Source organism: Sander lucioperca, chromosome 11 (genome assembly GCF_008315115.2).
Source record: "Sander lucioperca isolate FBNREF2018 chromosome 11, SLUC_FBN_1.2, whole genome shotgun sequence".
In the NCBI taxonomy this organism is placed as follows: Eukaryota; Metazoa; Chordata; class Actinopteri; order Perciformes; family Percidae; genus Sander; species Sander lucioperca.
In genome coordinates, this window is record NC_050183.1 from 20,695,715 (window position 1) to 20,716,134 (window position 20,420).

The following is a 20,420-nucleotide window of genomic DNA, read 5'->3' on the forward strand; positions in this document are numbered from 1 at the left end:
GTGCGAGAGTCGAGAGACGGAGATCCACCAGCAGTGTATCCGCTTCAGTCCCCGCTGACTCTGCCCGTGCAGGACACACACACACACACACACACACACACACACACGCACACACATACACTGAGGGCTGAGATGTGACTGTTTACCAGAGGAATACAGCGTGTTTCTTGTGGGATTTTTTATTGTCAGCCGGATAATGGGAGAAGACAGGCGGGGAGTCATTTTAGCCATGCGGGCCACTTGGGTTGCGGTGCTTCTCTGTGTGATGACTTCGGTGTGCGCAGTGGAAGGTAGGTGTGCAAAGAGGGGGCACATTTCAGTGTTCAGATGGAAATGAAAGCTCGAATTCATTTAACTGTGGTTAAGGCTGTCCTGTCAACTGACCTGTTTTTTCATTATCCTATTCTTATCTACTTAGGGTATACAGTTTAACTTTGTGTAGAGCTCTGTACAGCTTTCAAACTGAAACCTAATGTGATATTTAGCCTAAGTGATTGCTTTAGGAATTGTCAGTAAGTTTTCTTGTTCGTCAGGGCGTGTTTGGGGTAGGGTTGAAAATTCCGGGAATTTTCAAGGTGGAAACTTCCCATTGAAATGAACGGTAATGTATGGGGAATACGTGGAAATTAACGGGAAATAACGGAAAGAAAATGAAAATAAAGAGGTCAGGCTGTTTTTACCATGTCATATGCAGATCAAAAAACGAACCATTTACCATATGATAAGAAGATAGAATTCAATAAGTTTCCCAATAAATCCATGAATTTGTCAAATACAATGTGAAATGTTACATGTGGAGAGTTGGTTATCTAGCAGGTTCAGCAGGGGGAATTTACTTTGAAAAATCGAGACAATGAGGGCTGTGTGCAAACTTAGGGTTTAAGGTGAACAAATTAATTATAATTTATTTTTTTATTTTTTTACAATATGAATGGAAATAGATGAATTCACATGCTCAATCAAGCTACATCCTACAAGGTAACAGCTAGCTAACAAAACTAGCAGAATGTGTTAACAAGTTATAAACTGTGTAGCCTACTATCTGCTGGTTAACTGAAAAATCATAGAAAAAATATAAAATAGATACACTCCTGTGACATAATCAAAACTTACCTGAAAACATACTTGTTTTTGTGTATTTCCACCCAAATAAATTCACTATTAAAAAATACACTTTTGAAATTGAAATTGTGCAAACATTCCAAAATCCCTTATCTTTTTCTGGATTTTCCCAACCCTTTGCAACCCTAGTTTGGGGGTTTGATATGAGGGTTAATTTACCTTTTAGCTGTGGACAGTGTTTCCTCTATGTTGATTTTGTAGTGGCGGCCCACCATGGCAAAATATCTGCCACCACGGTATCAGAAATAGGGCTGTATAAAAAATGTAGTCGCGGTTGCCTTTTAAATCATCCTGTCGACATAATGCACCCCCCCCCCCCGTTGGCAGCCGCTCACATTGCAATTTAATAACAAGTAGAACTATTCAGAGGTTATTGTGCCCGTCCAGTTTAAGTCCACATACTGTTGTGTTGATGTAGTTTATTGTCAAAACGTTCCCTTTCTTCCGAGTCGACTATTAAACGAACAGCTCCACTAAAAACGTCACCGCGGTGGGTCTGTTCTAAGTGTAGACCTGTTGTAGATGTTAAGTGAAAATATGCCTCACTGTGTGTGAAGAGAGGTGAATAAATATGTTAGTTTGTGTTGCAGCGAAGTGTCGGGGGGGTGGGGGTTGTTGTTCGGACAGACCTGCCCCCACTGCCCACTGCTACTGCCACTAAAAAAAAAATCCTAAAGGAAACACTGGTGGAATTTTGGACAGCACAGGAATGCAACTGTGTCTTATTGGAGGTTGAAGACACTAATTGCCCATGAGTCACAACACATTTCTGTAATAAGAAAAGGTTACCTGCAGGCTTTGTTTGCTACTGCTCCTCAATACTCTTCTGAAAATGTTGTTTATTCTACATTTATACAATCATTTAATTGTCTTTTAATAATCTCGAGGAACATGAAACACATGCAAAACACTACCAAGCATGAAATGGCATTATAATGTTTATTCCAAATTAAACATGTTAATCATAGAGCATTGCATTATTATGATATTAAAGGTTTAAATTATATCAGGTATTCACCCATGATATAATTGCACTTTGTAATGGTCCCGTGATATGTTTATGCTGTTTCATATATTGTGTGGTGTTTAGTAGAAGACATGACTATTTCTCCCTTCTTAGTGCACTGTAGTAGTGCTAATAACATACTCGCTGCTGCTCAACTGGCGCGTCTAAGTGAATCATAATTATATACTCCTGCTGCTCCTCACTAGGGACTAGATTTTAACAATTCTGATTCGGGGTGTCACAATTCTCCAAATCCTCGATTTGATTTAAAAAAAGAATTTTTTTAAAGCACAGGTTGCTATGCTATTTTTAGATTAGACTTTTATGCAATATAATATCTGACCTTTGTTTGCAATGTACCACACTACATTGTCAAATTTAAAACATTTATTAACAATATAATGTAACAGTAACTTACTATGTATATCGTCAGTCAATTGGAAACTTGACAATTTGTCAATAAAGTAAAAAGAAAAAAAAAAGTTTGCAGACAATGCTGAGGGCAGACGCTTCGCAGCCACAGCGGTTTTTGGTGTTTTAAGCCCCCAACGTCATCTTCTAGGCAGCGCTGCATGGAAGGCACTAGGATTAGGCAATGGTTATGGTTAGGTGCCTTGAAGACGACGGTCGTAGCAATGCCTTGAAGGCTTGGTTGGGGGCTTAAAACACCATCGAGCCAGCACAGTGGTCTTAGCAGATAGAGAGCAGACAGAGAGCAGAGAGGGTGACTCGGCAGTCCGCTAACTTGTTGCTCTCTCTAATATAACCAATATAAGCTGTTCTGTTTAGGCTACAAAACGTGCATGCATGCTGAAATTCAATTGTGCGGTTTTGTCGGGATTAAGCTATGAACAGAGGAAAACTCCGCTAGCTGCTAGGCTAATGTGCAATGGTAAACACACAGAATATGGTACACGCACATAGCAGTGCTTGCAAACTGTGGCTTTTTTGTAAACAACACGAACATTGTCAACATAACTCACTGGAAATCCAAAATACTTAAGTGAAAGACGAGGGGGTTCAAGTTCTGTCGAGGAGGTTGACTTGCAGCACTTCAACACGTGTTTTTTTTTCTGCTTGACAAACCGACCGGACGTGACATGGGGGCGTGGCAGCATCGACAATACCATTTTTTTATTTGAAATTCGAGATTGTGACTTAATTTCAGTCGATTTCGATTTAAAATCAATTTCGATTTAAAATCGAAATCGTGACACCCTTAATTCTGATTCAGATTCTTCCTTTCGATTCCGTTTCTTATCGATTCTTGATTCCGATCCTTTGATGGGTGGAGTTAAAACGGGTCACATGCTTATTTCACAGATCAGAGGAAAATTTTATTTTGATTGAACGGTGATTTACAGTTTTAGCGGGCTTTTTCAACGTAAAGGAAGTACAGTGGCCGCTATGGAAACCAAAACTTGCGCGTGTTAAATTTGGAACCGATCATCGGATTCGAAACCAAATTTTCTAAACCATTCCAATTTTTGAAACGGTTCCAAGTTGTAACTGGTTCTCGAAGCCCAATCCTACTCCTCACACAGAATCAGCTTCTGCTTCTTCACAAGCATCACCTGCAGCTGCTTCTCCTGTCTGAGAATATCTCACTGCTGCTGCTTCTCCCCAATAATTACCCACTGCTGCTCCTGTTAATTCTCTTCAAGCATGTGCCACTGCTTCACTCCAGGCATCACATTTTACTCCTGCTTCTCTTACTCCTCCTCAAGCATCACCTCCGGCTTCTCTTGCTGCACCTCACCAACTATGACCTCCTGCTACTTCTGCCAGAGCATTACCGACTGATGCTCCTGCTGCTCCTCACACAGTATCAGAGCCCAAGCATCCCCTTCCTGCTGCTCCCCAAGCATTAGCTGTTGTTCCTTGTGCCATTTCTCCCCAAGCATCACTGTTGTTGCTGCTGCTTCTCGCTAATCATCACCTCCTGTTCCTCGTCCTTCAAGCATCAAATTCTACTCCTGCTCTTCTACTTCTCCTCTTTCTTAAGATTCGCCGTATCCTCTTCCAGCCTCTCAGCAACCATGCCTGCTCTTTCTCCTACTCCTCTCCAAGCATCTCCAGGGTTTCCCCCAGTATATTGCAAGCCTGGTGGCACACCGGGCCTAAGTTGCACCCCACCGGGCCTAAGGCACAGGGAATTATTGTTTAATGCATTTTTAAGACGATTTTTTTTTAAACGGTGGGAAACCTAGACCTAGTCATATTTTCAAATCTCCCAGTTAGCTTTTAGCACTGACTTAATGTAGGGCCCTATGAAATCTGTCTTATAGCTTTTTTTAAATTCTCAATTTCGCGATTTCAAGAAACAATTTGGCTCTACATTAATGCTGCCATCAGTCTGTGACTGTTCCCAGCCGGGCCCTCGTCGGAAATAAATAGACACTTTCCACCGGGCTAAACAACCTTTCTGGGAGAAACACTGACACGGTCCTGCTGCTCATCCCCAAGAATCACTTGTCTTTCCACAAATACTACTCCTGCCGTTCCTCTCAGAGCATTACCTATTGATTATTTTAGTGTTCCTTCCAAATAATCACTTGTTGCTCCTGTTCGTAATTCCCAAACATCAGCTTCTGCTCCTGCAACTCTCCAAGTATAATCTCCAGCTGCAGTTTAAATTCGGCTCCTGCTGCTCTTCCTCTAAGCATCACTTCCTCCCCAATCATAACCTCCTTGCTCCTTCTTGATATCCTCCCCAAGCATCACCTACTGTTTCTCCCTTTGCTCCTGTCCATGTATGTCCTCCTGCTGTTCCTCCCATCATGTCCTGCGCCACCTGCTGCTCTTTCTTACGCTTCACCTGCTGCTCCTGCATCATCCCTTGCTCCGTCTACCCCTCTGACATTCCTGCTTCCTGTTCTTCCTGCTGATCCTCGCCATGCAGCTCCTGCTGCTCTTGCCTCTGCTGCTCCTCCTCAAGATCCCCCTTCTCATCCTCTTCTTATTCTCCTACATCTTCTTCCAAGTCCTCTACCTCTCCGACTTTCGACTTCCGCCTCTTCACATTCCTTTCCTTCGTCTCTTGTTCCTCCTGCCGTATTCTCCACTCCCATGTCCTCTACGGCGTCTCCTCCTGTTCCTCCTGCTGCTGCTGCTGTTGTCCCTTATGGAAGCGCTAGATTAGTCTGCTGCTGCGTTTTAATGGTGCATGTAATGACGGGCTCTGTAGTTAGTCTCCCCATTATGAGACATGTACTGTAAATGTGTTGAAGGGCAGGTCTATTTTGATTAAACAGAACTGTGTGTGTGTGTGTGTGTGTGTGTGTGTGTGTGTGTGTGTGTGTGTGTGTGTGCGTGTGTGTGTGCGTGTACGTGTGCGTGTGTGTGGGAGAGAGAAAGGTAGGAGGTTAAGATGGAGAGGAGCGACAAATAGGTACAGTGTGGGTTGTTTTGTGGTCACAGTGGCCTTTTCATGGTAAGTAGGTGCTTAATGAACTGATGTATAAGCTGATCTGAGTCTGATGGTGTAAAATAGACCCACTGCTGACACAGTCAATGCTATTATCTCTGGTCTGTGTCCACTTTCACTCTTCACTTCTGTCTATGACATATCAGAAAATTGTGAAAAACGCACATTACATTTACCAAAACTAGTTTCATGTCACTCTTTTTTCAGTCAGTTTTTTTTTTCAATCTTTTTTTTCATTTTTATCTTCTTTGTCACTGATTTGGAGGGGTGGGGTTTAAGGGGAAGGGCTAAGGGGAGTGATATTTCTAGTAAGCTGGAGAAAAGGTCAGTCTTCTGGACCCACAGCCCACTGCTCCGAAGCCTGGCATCACCACACAGCTAGCATACAATAATATCTTCCATGAGTCTACTTGGAACTCCCAAACAGCAAGTAAGTTTAGTTTAGTCTGTTTCTCTCCGCTGGAAGAAGCACTAATGTTAGCTAATTCTCTTCCGGGCTGGTCGACATTCTTCTTCTTGGGCATTTAGCGGCAGACTAAAACACTTGTAGGCATATATTAGGCTGGGAGCCAGGTCCACTCCTCAGGATGTTTTTTGCTAGCTTTTTTTCCACTATTATTTCCTATTATCTTATACCTTGGGCCATCACAAGTTGATAACGACCACCCCTAACTCGGCCCTGTTTGGTCTCAGGGGCCAAAAAACACCCTTTTTGGGGAAAGCTTGTAATGATGTAATTGTGAATATTAAGGTACTGCAGCTACATAAATGGTCATATAACCCTAATATTTTGCATGGTGTATCCTGACACATAGGGGAAACTAGCAGAAAAAGATTCTGGGTATTGCTGCCTTTTTGCTGTCAAATATCACCCTCAACATACCCCAAAAGACAAAAAAAATGTCAGTCCGCCTGACAAATTGTCATCAAAAGTGATCATTTTCAAGCATTTTATTATAGATATCACTGCCTCAAATATACATGAAAAACTTCCCAAGTTTATAAGCTTTTTTAATTTAAGTCCAAGATGACCTTTCTAGCTAGAGGATTACAGCTGCTATAACCAAAGTTCTCCACTGTACCTCAAATCAATTACACACATAAACACACTAACCAACCAACACACTAACCCAGTGGTGTAGTCTAATGTATTGTAGTTGGTATACTGTAGCACTTTTTTGGGGGGGGGGGCATATCAAAGTTTGGGGTCTGGGTGTTCTCCCCCAGGGTTATTTTGAGCACCAAAGACTAATATCCTGCATTCTGATACACTTTTATGCACCAATTTATGGTGGGAATATCTTTATTTATCCTATGAGAAGGAAAACACAGATGATATTAAAAAAATATCAAAAATATAATATAATGGAAATATAATGGAATATAAAGCAGTAAGAGGGCTTTCACATCAGGGACCTGAGCCTGGATCACAGAAGTTGACCCCAAAGCAACGAGGACAAAATAAAATACTTATAGTTGTCTTAAATGGTGGTGGGAGGATACTGGCGTTAGTGTAGGCGGAGCATTGGGCCCCGGTCGCTAAGCACACACTACACACTATGTACTACACACTACGCACTGCGCTCAGCGAGGAGCGGGTCAGTGAAAGATGAGAAAAATCTTTCTGCATGTTCTGCAGTGTTAGTTTTGTTTGCTGTCACGTGTTCGTAACTCCGTATTTGTGAATACAAATATCTGAAGTGAAAGTTCTGTCACAAAAATATATGTTGTTGTGTATCATTGCACATTTTTAAGTAGGTAGACTACATCACTGCACTAACCAACCAACACCCTAACCCTTCATGTCACATCTTGAAGTTATTCAGCAAAGACAATTTGGAGTTAACTTGATCTATTTTTCTGGTTATGGAAAGATATTGATTCTATTGGGAGATTGGTGTCCTATATTTTTCTACATGTAAGGTGCCCACTCTACTTCTAGATTGATTCAAGTCAAACTCAGGGTCTGGGACATATTCTGCTGGGATCTGTGGAATAACCAGTAATTATGAAGCGAGCCAACGTCATATCCTGACTGCCCATGCCAAAGGAGTTTGTAGAAGCCATGTGGGAAATGACAAGTGGCCGAGGCGAACATACAGAGAAGCAACAAAGACATCTCAGACCAAGTGAAATCACTCGGTCTGAGGAGCAAGTGCAGCAAACAGTACAAGCTTTTCAGAGTTTTATCAACGCATTTCAGCTTGAGACTTCTCAGCCCTTGACAAGTTTGAGTTCAGGAGCAGCTATGCCAGAAGAGGTGTGCTATGATGTGCTGAATGCCCTGAAAAATGGCAAAACTCAAAAAGAGAAGTTCATCCGTGATCGACTTCAAACAAAAAAGGTCCTTTTCTTTGAACCCATCAAGAGGAACATATTCAAGACAATGTCATCTACCACACCTAAAAGGAAGCTTGTGGCATCAAACCAGAAAGTGATCCAGTACAAGGCCACAAGTGGGTTTATCTTTCAGATCTTCATCAAATCACAAGAACTTAAGTCACAAATTAGCATCTCTGACCTAATGACCTATCCCTTGACTCTGACGCCATATCTCAACAATCGATGGCTTTTTCGGAAAAAACAACAAAGCAAAAGGAATTAATCACATGATGAGAATGCACAACTTCCTTCTCCAAGCCAATGTGCTCTCATTCAAGATGGAAACTCCTCATTCTACATGCGCAATGTACCACGAACAATGAAGACTATATCAGAGCGCACCTTCAAAAGTCTACCTGCTGCAGCTGAAACAGTATTCAGCACAGACACATTGACCGTCTTTATTCACCAAAATCAGCTGAGAGAGATCGCAGAGGTTGTGGTGAACGTTTTATAGTTAATGGGCTGAATGTTCATTGACCCGCTGATTGGAATGGGTTTCTCACAAATGATGACAACAAGAAAGCTTTCATTCATTTACTTCTGGATCACTGGAGCTCTCATGATATGATGGAAGACATCCGAAGGCCATTTTCATAGAGGCTGGTCAAGTTTTCAAGCAGTAACGGACTGGCCATCTGGAATTTGGGCAAATGCCAGAAGGGCCGAATCCCTATGGAGCCCTATGGGCCGCTACTGATAAAGTTATTTTAATGCATGCAGCCGCAAGGTGCATGGAAAGATTTACTCGAAAGACAGAGTTACTAATTTCCAAGCTAGGTTGTTGACAAAAATAGGGCCGGTGTGTTGCAAATGCCAGGGCCGTTTTTTTGATCCCAGTCCGTCACTGCTTTCAAGATAGAATGCAATGCTGGAGTTATGTCAAAAGAACTTCTACCAGAGATCTGTTCAAAACATGAAGAAACAGATGTGAGGGTGATCATTTACATGCAGTATATCCAAACTAAAATGCCTCACTTCAGAACAGTTAGAGTCAGAGCAAAAGACTCTGACATTTTCTTCATCCTCCTGTATTATGCCAAGTCATCAACTGTCAACATCATCTTTGACGTGGGAGATAGACTTGCTGACTGCACTTAAGCATTCAAAGGCAAAGGGAAGGTCCGTCCGATAAAGATTCTTAATCAGAATTCAAAGTTTATTCAGTGAAGATGAGGAAGAGGAGGAAAATGATGATTGAGAGTTTATATTCTACACTAATACAATACACTAACATGACCTGTCGTCAAAGTGCAGCATGGATAAGCAGCAAAAAGATCTAAGAAGCCATTTGGCTGTGAAGAATGTTTACCTGTACAGGTTACTAACGTTTACTCAATTAAAGGTTGGCTTTTTGATAACAGACTGCACACTAGAGTCATCTTTATTCCTAGACTTTGTGGACTTTAATAAATTTCACATTTGGTTATTTGATTTTGTGTGATTGTACCCTATGTTGCATCCTGACCCCAGTCCACCTAGGGGCATAACATTACTCACTTTTCATGCAATTCACTTCATATAGTATAGCAGTACATAAGTCAAGTCTCAACTCTTGTTTAAGATATTGTTCATGTGGCCAGGATAGCTCAGTCGATAGAGTGGGCGCACATATACAGAGGTTCATGCCTCGACGCAGAAGGTCCAGGTTTCGAGTCCAACTTGGGACAGTTTCCTGCATGTCTTTTCCCTCTTTCATTGCTTTCCTATCATTAAAGGCAGAAATGCCCAAAAAAGAATCTTAAAAAAAAAAAGATATTGTTCATATGCAAAAAATATACTTAATCCCATATGGAATGGTAATGCTTGAAAGTCCTGTTTTCTCCGATTTAAGGTACAGTGGAGAACTTTGGTTATACCAGCTATAATCCTCTAGCTAGAAAGGTCATCTTGGACTTAAATTGAAGCTTATAAACTTGGGAAGTTTTTCATGTACATTCGAGGCAGTGGTAGATATAATAAAATGCTTGAAAATGATCACTTTTGATGACAATTTGTCAGGCAGACATTTTTTTGTCTTTTGGGGTATGTTGAGGGTGATATTTGACAGCAAAAAGGCAGCAATCCCCATAATCTATTTCTGCTAGTTTCCTCTGGTTATATGACCATTTATGTAGCTGCACCTACACCTGCTGTACCTTAATATTCACAATTACATCATTCCGCCAAAAGCTTTTCCCAAAAAGGGTGTTTTTTGGCCCCTGAGACCAAACGGGGCCGAGTTGGGGGTGGTCGTTATCAACTTGTGATGGCCCAAGGTATAAGATAATAGGAAATAATAGTGAAAAAAAGGTAGCAAAAAACATCCTGAGGAGTGGACCTGGCTCCCAGCCTATATGCTGCCCATGTCAGGTCCGGAAGATTTGCATTCCCTGGTACCTATGGTACCTGCCGAACTGTAGAAAAACAAGTCATATTTTCAGAATTTTGGTATTGACTTGGTAACCGAAGTGTCGGTTCTCGTGGCATCCGTAAACAAAAGTGTAAGGAATACATCACTCTGGCTATAGCTGTTTGCTGTCTTCTATGTTGCACCAATACACTGACCTTTACATTCCCTCAGGATTTACACCTTTTCATAGAGCCCAAAATGCATTACAGTAGTCCAGCATTTGACCCTGTAATTTTGAAGTCAATGCAAACCCTGACCCAGCGGATACTGTTGGGTATAAGTGCTACATATCCCACAAACAAGGCTTGGGAGTGGTAGCAAAGTCATCTGTGTCTGAACCAAAAGCCCAGTCAGCAGCAGGCTCCGTCACTGAATTTGCTGATTTTTGTCAGTGTTGAGTGTCGAGGGGTCGAGGAGTTAATTTCATTCGACTTTTTCATGCAAGAGGTGCTACTGTAGTCTGAGCCTAATTTAGAAATCCTGAATTTGTGTGCTGCTGAGGCATGGCTACATGTAAAATATGCACTGTAGATATGAATTCCACTGCAAATATAATTTCTGCTCGTACACGTAAATTATTTTGGTCCTTTTCCCCGGAGCCTGAACACATACGTGCTGTGCACCATCTGTCATCTTGTGGGAATGCTAAAGGTTAAACATTGTTGATCCTGTTTTTAGATGCTGTTATTAACATGACAAGCCGTAATTTGTGACTTTGTTTAATATGTTCGATATGAGTGTGTGTGTGCGCAACTAATGATGAACATATCTCCTCTGGGAAACCTATCACACACTTATTGCTAAGAGAAATGCAGATGAGACTGCACGTACGCAGCACTGCCGCCACACACACATATACACACACATACTGTACCCTGCACCATCCTCTGCCAGCTCATGTTTTAAAGATATGGTTTCTATATTCATCTGGTGACAGGTCATCAATGTGACAGACAGACAGTTGAACTGGGGAAAAGTGGGAGCCTGGAAGATCAATCTCACCAGTCCTGAGGCTTTTACTCCAGTGTTTCCCAGTCTATTTCTCCTCAGGGCCTCCCATCAATACTAAATATTTATTTCCACCCAGCATTCAAATTGTTTCAAAATAAATTTTCTTCCGCATGGTACTTGGAACCTGTGGGAATATTTGCCTTTTGCTGAGAGACTCAGAGTCCTGGACTTTGGCGCTGTGTTTCCCAGGGCGAATTGGGCATCAAGAGTCTGGTATAGGGATAGGCCGATTATCAGGCCATTTTTTGGCAGTTTGCAGATTATCTGTATTGGTGTTTTGTTTGCCTGATAACCGATAAGGTTAATTAATTAAAAAGTGTGGTACTTTTGGCTCCGCTACAGCTCTGTCTGTCCCTCTGCTCACCACTGAGTCTGACTTAATGTCCTGCCCACAACACTATCTGACTATCTTTAACTCTGTATTATGTTGAACATTTTTAATTTATTAAATAATTGCTTAAAGCATTTAAACAAAGTTTTGTGTTGCATTTTGTAACATTCCAAAATCTTAATTTTGACTTAAAGATTTTAATTGTTCCAAATATCAGTTATCGGTTTTATTAACAACTAATAATCGATATCGGTATTGGCCTTGAAAAACCAGTATCGGTCGATCCCTAGTCTGGTATTGGATACTATCCCTCTCCATACCCAGGCTATTCGACTTCAGTAGGCTATTACAGCTTTCAGTGGTTCAAGAAGTAATTTAACAAAATATCAATGCTCAATATTTACTGAGATGTGATTATTAAGTGTGAAAATATATCCTTAACTATGAATCGTCTTCACATCTTGGCTGTGAATTTTCACACAACTCACAATCCTCTTCTTATATTCGAGGAAGAACTTGTGATGAGTCACGTCAGTTACTGAGGAAAGTTTTTTTTCAATGCATACTTTTGACAGCATTTCTATACCAAATGTTTGGCTCACATTGTAGGCTACATCTTTATCTGATGTGGATTTAATCTGTGCATCATGATCTAAAATAGTTTATACTCTATCTGCAGCTGTACCCAGTTAGCCTGGTCCTACCAGACTCTGGTACATTTCATTTGTATAGAGAGTCTGGCCACTCTCCATTGACAAGTGTTAACTTCCTTGAAGGTGGGTACTCTGTTGAAGTTTAAAACTATTGGATCTGCCCAGAGCCACTCTGGATCTGCCATAACCAATCACTAACGTTTGGTCATGATGTCGGCTTAGCATCGCTAGCGTTAGCCTTAGCCAACTCCTTCACTACTAACGGAGCGAGCTTGAAAATCTAACTTTTCCCGAACCCCGTGTGGAGGAGGGCCACAACATCATGGCCACCAACACAACTCAGCAAAGATTGTTCTTGCTCGGGCTTTAACTTCTGGATATTCGGCAGCGTTACCACAACGGACCGAATGGCTTCGCTCTCATCTTTCTCCACTGCCATTACGGAACTGGGTTACATACATATATACACAAACCTTATTTGGCATTTCGTGCTTGCAGTATTGTAATTGAGTCCAGGACAATAACATAAAAAACTTGAAACCCTTAATTGATCCTAAAATGCAGAGAATGCATTGGTGTCTGTACATACAATGTCAACCTTGAATTATGGTCTTTTTTTTGGTGGGGGCCACTTCAGGGCAGCACAACAATCTGTAAACACATTTACATATTATTACCTTATTAAGTCGATGTACTGTGTGCAAACAGTTCCCTGTTAATACATACAGCAGATACGGAGCAACATTAGCATTCATTTAAAATCTTATTTCTGTCCACCTGATGAATCAAAGTCCAATATTCACTCCTCTTTTAGCTCTGTTTTGTTCTCCACCAACTCCTCATGGAAATATCTGGCTCTTAAGCTGCTTAATGCTCCACTGTGTTCACCAGATAGTGGCTAACTTTGGCTGCCTGTCATTTGAAGCTCGGCAGGTAGTGTACGGTTAGTTTAAGTGCTTTTCTGCTGCTGAAAACAGCTGCCTGTGTTGTAAATGAGGTTGAGAGCAGTGAGAGCGAATCAAAAGACCAAAAACAAAACAATGAGCTGAGAGACACTAAAATTCTCAGTAGAGTTGAGGGGATTATAGCAGCTTTAAGCTTGACATGGAAAATCTGTGCTGCTGCTGTCTGACCTCTGAGCGGAATACTATGGCTTATAGGCATTGAGTGTTGTGTGAGTGGTCCCAGCTGTACAACCAGCTCAATGAATATATTGTTTATATCAACAACAGTCAAACAGCATCTAAAGCACCTTTTTAACAAACATTTAACTACAATCACTATTTCTCCTCCACAGCTGCCAACATTGACATGTTTTAAAAAAGCGTAAATTTATTTTAGCTGCAGAGAAGCAGAAGGCTGGCGCATTATTAAACACTTCACCACCTAAATTTATTTGCATAACAAACGAGTCTAAATAGATTATTTTCCCCAATAAGAGACTATAATTGATACAGAGCATTGGTGGGCATAAAAGGAATGTAAGAATCCTTTGTTTTCACCTAAAATTCTCCCTTTCCCTTCACTTGGGTCCATTATGCTGTCACTTCAACTAATTTGCAGCTCAAAGAGTCACATCATTACAAAGCTGTATTAGTGAGACGGCAAGGGCATGCTTCTCTTTTTCAACATGCAAGGTAAGCCATAGCATCAATTACCCTTTGTTTCAGGCAACGACGCTCTTGCAGTCGTTGACTTCACCAATAAAAAAACAATTTTCAGGTTTATAATTGTATTTAGAGGTTATATCAGAATAGGTTTACATGGTTTAATTTTCAAAAAACACCATATTTTTGTTGTACTGCACATTGCTGCAGCTCCTCTTTTCACCCTGTGTGTTGAGCTCTCTGTTGTAGCTACAGAGTGAGACCTCTCACTTCTGTTCCATCTTTGTTAGGAGTTGCACATGCGCAGTACTTAGGTAAGGACTACTAGCCAGTCAGAAGCAGAGTATGAGAGTGTGCCACTCTAGCAGCTAGGCGAGCATTATAACGTGTTACAAAGTGACGCACGTTCAATGCTGGACTACAATAGAGCTGTTTGGAGCAGTTTGTGAACAGTGTTTTCTCTGGAAGATGGTAAGTCCCTTTGGGGTGGACTTTGGGCTTTTTCAATTTGTAAACCTATAATGTGCACAAAAAAGATATATAACACAATACAGGAAAGGGAAAAAGCCAAAAAGCATAATATGAGCACTTAAAGTAATAAACTTATTTTTACATTAATGTCACACTTATTTTCAAGAATAGCATGTTTATATTAGGGCATCAGCTAAATATTATTTTCATTATCATTTAATCTTATTTGTTTGATTAATTGACTATTTGCTTTATTTATAAAATAAAAATAATAATAAATAATAAAATAAAAAATAAAATGTCAAAATATATTGTAAAATACCTGTCACATGTTCCAGAGCCCAAGGTGACACATGGTTGCTTTTTATATATTTTTATATATAAGAAAAATATCCTCACATCTGCAAAGCTGGAATCAGTGAATGTTGTTTTATAAATTGCTAACAACATAAGTTTTCATTATCAGAAAAATAAACATGAACAAACATCAGCGTGATAAAAACTACCTAAAATGACAGAAACCCTCTGGAATGTTATTTTATATACATAAAATCATTATTCCAGTTATTTTATATTTGATGTGTACTTTTTTGGTTTGACCCATGTCCCATCCACTAACATGGAGCAGGCGGGTTTATGACGTAAACTGCAGCCGGCCACTAGGGAGTGACCGAGATGTTTTGGCTTGACTTCTGCGGAGCTGTTATGTTGTCCATCTTACAGACTATGCTCCAAACTGTAGACTGATAAAGTGTTAAATTATATTGTTTTAAATGTGTTAATACAGAAGACGTGACGTATGGGTGAGGAGGCTTTGAAGTTGTTTAAAAGCATCTTTGATAGCGCTGAGTAATGTAACTATAAGTTTACTGTTGAGCAATTGATAGTATCATAGTATCACTTCTATTCTGTTCTTGTTGTTTCTTCCTTCTGCATGCTGCATACTGCAGCTCTGAGCTTTAGACCTTTATAGCTCAGCATATGATTGAACATAATGGCCCATTATTTATTTTCTGGTTGAGAGTGGGCCCTCTGCCAGCCTCTTCAGGGTTCCTGCTGTGGGCATATGGTCTCACAGATAGCCCTGCTGGATATTAAGGACTGTGTCACTGTTGAAGCAAAAGAAAAGGGGGGAGAGGACATAAAGGGTGAGACAGTACACATCAGTGCATTTGCCTCACCTTGAAAAGGTTGGGGGGAGAAGTGCCTCATCAGTAATTTTAATCAGTTTTAATTAACAAGTAATGTTAAACAGTAAAATGTGTTCAGTGAATGGCTTAAAGGATAGGTTTCCAATTTTCCAAGTCTGTTGTAAAACATTATTCCATTGCCCATATGAATGAGGTAAGAGGTTTTGCTTTCTGTAAGACCTTATTCCCTCGTAATGTACTTCCAATGTAAGTAATGGGGTACAAATTCCACAGCCCTCAATCGGTGGAAAAGGCAAATCAATTTGATATCTTTCAAAATTACAATCTTCTTAGTATTAAATGTCCTCTTTGTGTTTCCCTGTTAAGCTGCAGTGGAGGAATAGTAACAAGAAGACAGATTTTCTTTTAAAAAAAGGCTGTACCCCTGGAAGACCTTTTGGATTTTTATCTCCCATCACTTACATTGGAAGTGCATTAGAAATGGATCTTTAAATGGCTGGTATGAACAGGAGAAATAATTACAGCAAGAAAAAATCTCTTTCAATAATTATATAAGCACCTGACTATTGTTTTAAGATGGACTTGAAAATGTGTGAACCTTTCATTTAATCATTTAGTCAAAAAAGAAAAAGTCCATCACTAACAATTTCCCAGTGACCAAGGTGATGTCATCCAACAGGAAAAAAAAACATAAAATAATTTCTTTACGAAGATAAAACAGAGAAAAGCACAATATTTGTGAAGCCGATGCAGCAAATGTCTGTCTTTTCTTGATAAATGATGTGGTGGCATTTTTGCAATTCCACTTTGACAAAAGAGGAAGAAGACAACATGAAGATAACAATGGCTTACATATTACATACTACGTCGCACTTTTTTGATGCTCAGAGCATCGTACGCAAAACAAAGGTTAGTTAGAAATGTGAGAACCCAATAAAAGCTGCTCACTGCCTTCATACCTTGGAGCAGTCCCATCCTGTTTTGGTCAACCTTCCTTCAGCCAAGGTGATTTCTCATCATCTTGACATTTCAGACAACAACTAACCGAACTCTGAGCTGGCACTCCCAGGGGTCAAGCTTAAACCATGCATAACATCTCCTGGAGATGAGGCTGCCTCCCTTGATTGCATATATCTCAATGTCTCAATTTAGGTTTTCTGTTGATACATTCTAACCCCAACAGACTTTCTGTCCCGAACACACTTTCCCAGGAACACTCTGTGACATTTGTAACACTCTGGGGAACAATCGGGCAAGCTTGCTTGGGCACAGACAAAAGTTTGTTCGGGCAAAGGTTACACGTTCACAGTAGAGAATAATCAATAAGTAGGTACGTAGGTCAAGTAATATCTAGATACATGTAGTTGTATAATATTTGTTACAATGACCTGAAGGATTAATTTATTATCAAAATCATAATCAATTAACTAATTGTCTCAACCCTGAAAATCTCACATTTTCAGCAGCTGTCAAAACTGATTCGGCTTTTTGACAAGATCAGTTATTTGTTATGAATGTTTAAAAGACATTTTCCTCGGTCAACCTGGTAGACCACCTGGTTGGGCGTGTGGCCCATAAACTAAGGCTCAGTCCTTACTGCATTGGCCCGTAGGGCTGGGTATCGTTCAAATATTTTCCAGTATATGCCAGTACCAATACCAATGCCATGACTTTTTTTCTATACTGATTTTACAAAACAAAAAGAAATTACAACATTACACATTACGGCACAAATCTTTTTATTTATTGTTCAGCTCCTACTACGTGAGCCCATCTCTGTGTAACGTTAAGTTTTTCCTCACAAACATTATTAGATCTTGATAGAAGCATGCTTATTGGCTCACTGACGCTGAGGAGATTTACTCCTTATGTATTGAAATTAGACGAGGCATTTTTCGATACTCGATACTTCAGAGGCAATTCGGTCAGTGCCTAAAAAGTATAGAGTTCGGTACCCAGCCTAGTGGCTCGGGATTTGAGTTCTATCAAATAAATGCCAAAAAATTATCAAAAAAATTATCTTAAAAAAAGCATTACCCTCTTTATTTGTAGTGATTAAATAAAGCAACACCAGTTCATAGTTGTAGTTCTCCATCTGCAGAGAGTACAGTACATGTAACACTGTCCGGTGTTTCTAACTCTGTTTAAATTTGATCAATTCACACTAGCTTGACCAAGCGCCTTTGCTCTTTTATAGCAGCTTCACACTTGCTCGGCTTCATCCACACCCTGCCTTTTACAGCCACAGGCTTCTGTACTGTTGGCTGCTAAGGTGCTCTACTGGAGCAGTGGGGCATTCAGTGGTTCTGCTAGGGAACAGAAGAAAACTGACCGCAAGAAAAAGGAAAGATTATTGTTCAGGTCCGACACGTGTAGTCTGAGTGTTGGCTTTTGTCTGGTAAAATGTCACAAGCTTGAACAGTGCACGTATCATGACCCCACATTTCAGGCTTTGTGTGCTCATGTTTTTTTTATTTCTTGTTCTCCTTAAAAAATATTCATCACAACAGGAGCAAAGCAAAAAACCAGGGCAGACAGGCGACTGGGGCGAATATAGTTTGAGAGTTTTACTCTGCACGACATCTGTTATGATAGCAAATCTCCTGAGAGATGGATAGAGCAAAAGAGGGATAGAGGAGGACATCAAATGAGTTAAAGCAAAGTAAAAGACCATAAATACAGAGATGATGAACCCAGCGGTTACCTCTCTGCAGTTTGATATATGGAGCAGAGAGCCAATAAGTGTCAGGTCCCTCCCACTAGGGACCCATTTTAACAAGCTCTTAGTGTTTGAGTAGCTGTTAGCAGGTTTATTATCCAGCCTGGCAATTTCCGACTGCTGTAGAATTTAAAATGTAAAGCTGTCAACACATACATAGGTATACACAAGTAAGTAAGATATAGCAGCTTCTTTCCATAAGTATCTACAGTTGTGTGAGCTTTGTGACCCAACCATCAAAATACTTATGCTTTTATATTATTATTCTTTAAGGTATTTAAAGTATGAGCACCGCACATCAGTCTCCATCAGTCTCCACTGACTTCAATTGCAAATTCAGAAATTCTGAATTTTACACAGTAGCTATCACATTAAAGTGAGTAACCAGCAAAAATAGAGGCTTGTTTAGATTGTAATTCAGTCCAATAAAAAACTGTAGTTTGTGGTGTTGCATTGGATTACATTTTGTTAGCTGTTACCAATATTTAGGTTGACAAAATAATGTCTCAAACAGAGACAAAATGTGTTATGTGTTTAGTTTCTCTATGGCCTTGGCAGGCTGAGCAGCACTGTCTTATCATACAGCTGTTACGTCTCCCGTCTTCCATAGAGGCACAAAGTTGAAGTGCTCCTCTGCTTGGAAAGGTTATGAGGTTATGTTGGTCACTGACCTGAATGAGACCTGGGGTATCAACTTACATAGTATGAGTTCGTAAGCTGGAAATTCCACCACAACTACTACTGGCTCAGTTTAACTTGCGTTGTTTTTAAATTTAAAGGCATTTTGAGACAAACTACTCTGCAGTGCATCCCCCAGTTATTTCACTAATTCTTCTGGTTATTTTGGTATAATTACTACCTAAAATGACAGAAACCATATTTGGGTAAAATTTAATTTGACGTGTAGGTAAATTGTTTTGTTTGGCCGATGTCCCATTTGCTAATATGGAGGGGGCGGGGTTTATATTTATGACCTATACTGAAGCCAGCCACCAGGGGGCAATCAAGATGTTTTGGTTTCACTTTCGGGGGAGCTATCATGTCGTTTATATTCAGTCTATGAGTCCAATTTGTACATCAATGAAGGCCTATGTATAGTAGTACGCCTATGCAGAGTCTGCGTTGTAGCCTACGTAGGTGGCCTATGCCGTTGGGAGGATTTATACTTTGCGCTGGTGTCTGTGTCGTAGTGAATCTCTTTAAGAGAATAGCAGAGCCGGTATGTGTGTGTGTGTGTGTGTGGAGTGTGTGGTAGAGCAAGTAAGAGTGATAGGTATTAGCTCCAGAGCGAGTAACGACTCCGGCGGTGGAGACGGAGAAACAAAGTGTCTTCCCTGTAGCAAGAAAAGTTAACCCTTTGGGCGCCCAGATAGCTTAGTTGGTAGAGCGGGCGCTCATATATAGAGGTTTACTCCTCGACGCAGCGGGCCCGGGTTCGACTCCGACCTACAGCCCTTTGCTGCATGTCATTCCCCCTCTCTCTCCCCTTTCATAAAAAAAAAAAAAAAAAAAAAGGCCACGGCCAAGCGGACCAATCACAGTTGTTGCGGTCTGCGTTGCCACAGTTACATTTCTGGGGAGGTGCACGTCAGGCTACGGCATAGGATCCCTGTCTACGCTTACCTACGTACATACAGAACCATAGATCAGGCTTTACTCTAAACTGCTTCTCAGAGTGTACTGTACCTATTGAAGGCCACAGCAAAGAGTAGCACTCAGTCGGGGACCCAATTTATAATTGAACACTGACAAACTGTGCTTCAAGACCCACAGAAAGTAAAAGACAGCGGTGAAGGGGCAGAGGTCGATATGGGGAGGGAGGGAAGCAGAGATTCACAGAGGAAATGTGAAGTTGGATGCAGCTGTAGTGTTGCAGTCCTAAGGGTGGATCCAGGAGGAGACACAGGCACATCTCCGACAGCAGGTCAAATTCTGTGTGTGTGCGTATGTGTATAAATGCACTCAAGCGAAGCAATGCGGTTGACTAGACATCAACACTTGACTTTGGCGACCCTCACACACACACACACACACACACACACACACACACACACACACACACACACACACACTTAACAGCATACCCTTCATACTTATTCTGCATCAGCAAAGTCCAGATGATGAGTGTGGTACCCATCAAAGTGACAT

The 20,420-nt window shown here is 40.7% G+C and overlaps 1 protein-coding gene across 1 annotated transcript in view; it reads left to right on the forward strand.

Moving 5' to 3' along the window:
* Positions 1-20,420, forward strand: part of LOC116039139 (ephrin type-B receptor 1-like) — a 101,226-nt gene continuing 80,806 nt past the window's right edge. Inside the window, exon 1 of the mRNA XM_031283945.2 lies at positions 1-290. Within this exon, the coding sequence (XP_031139805.1) occupies positions 197-290 (94 nt within the window). The 5' untranslated portion in view covers positions 1-196. The remainder of the gene's footprint in view (positions 291-20,420) is intronic.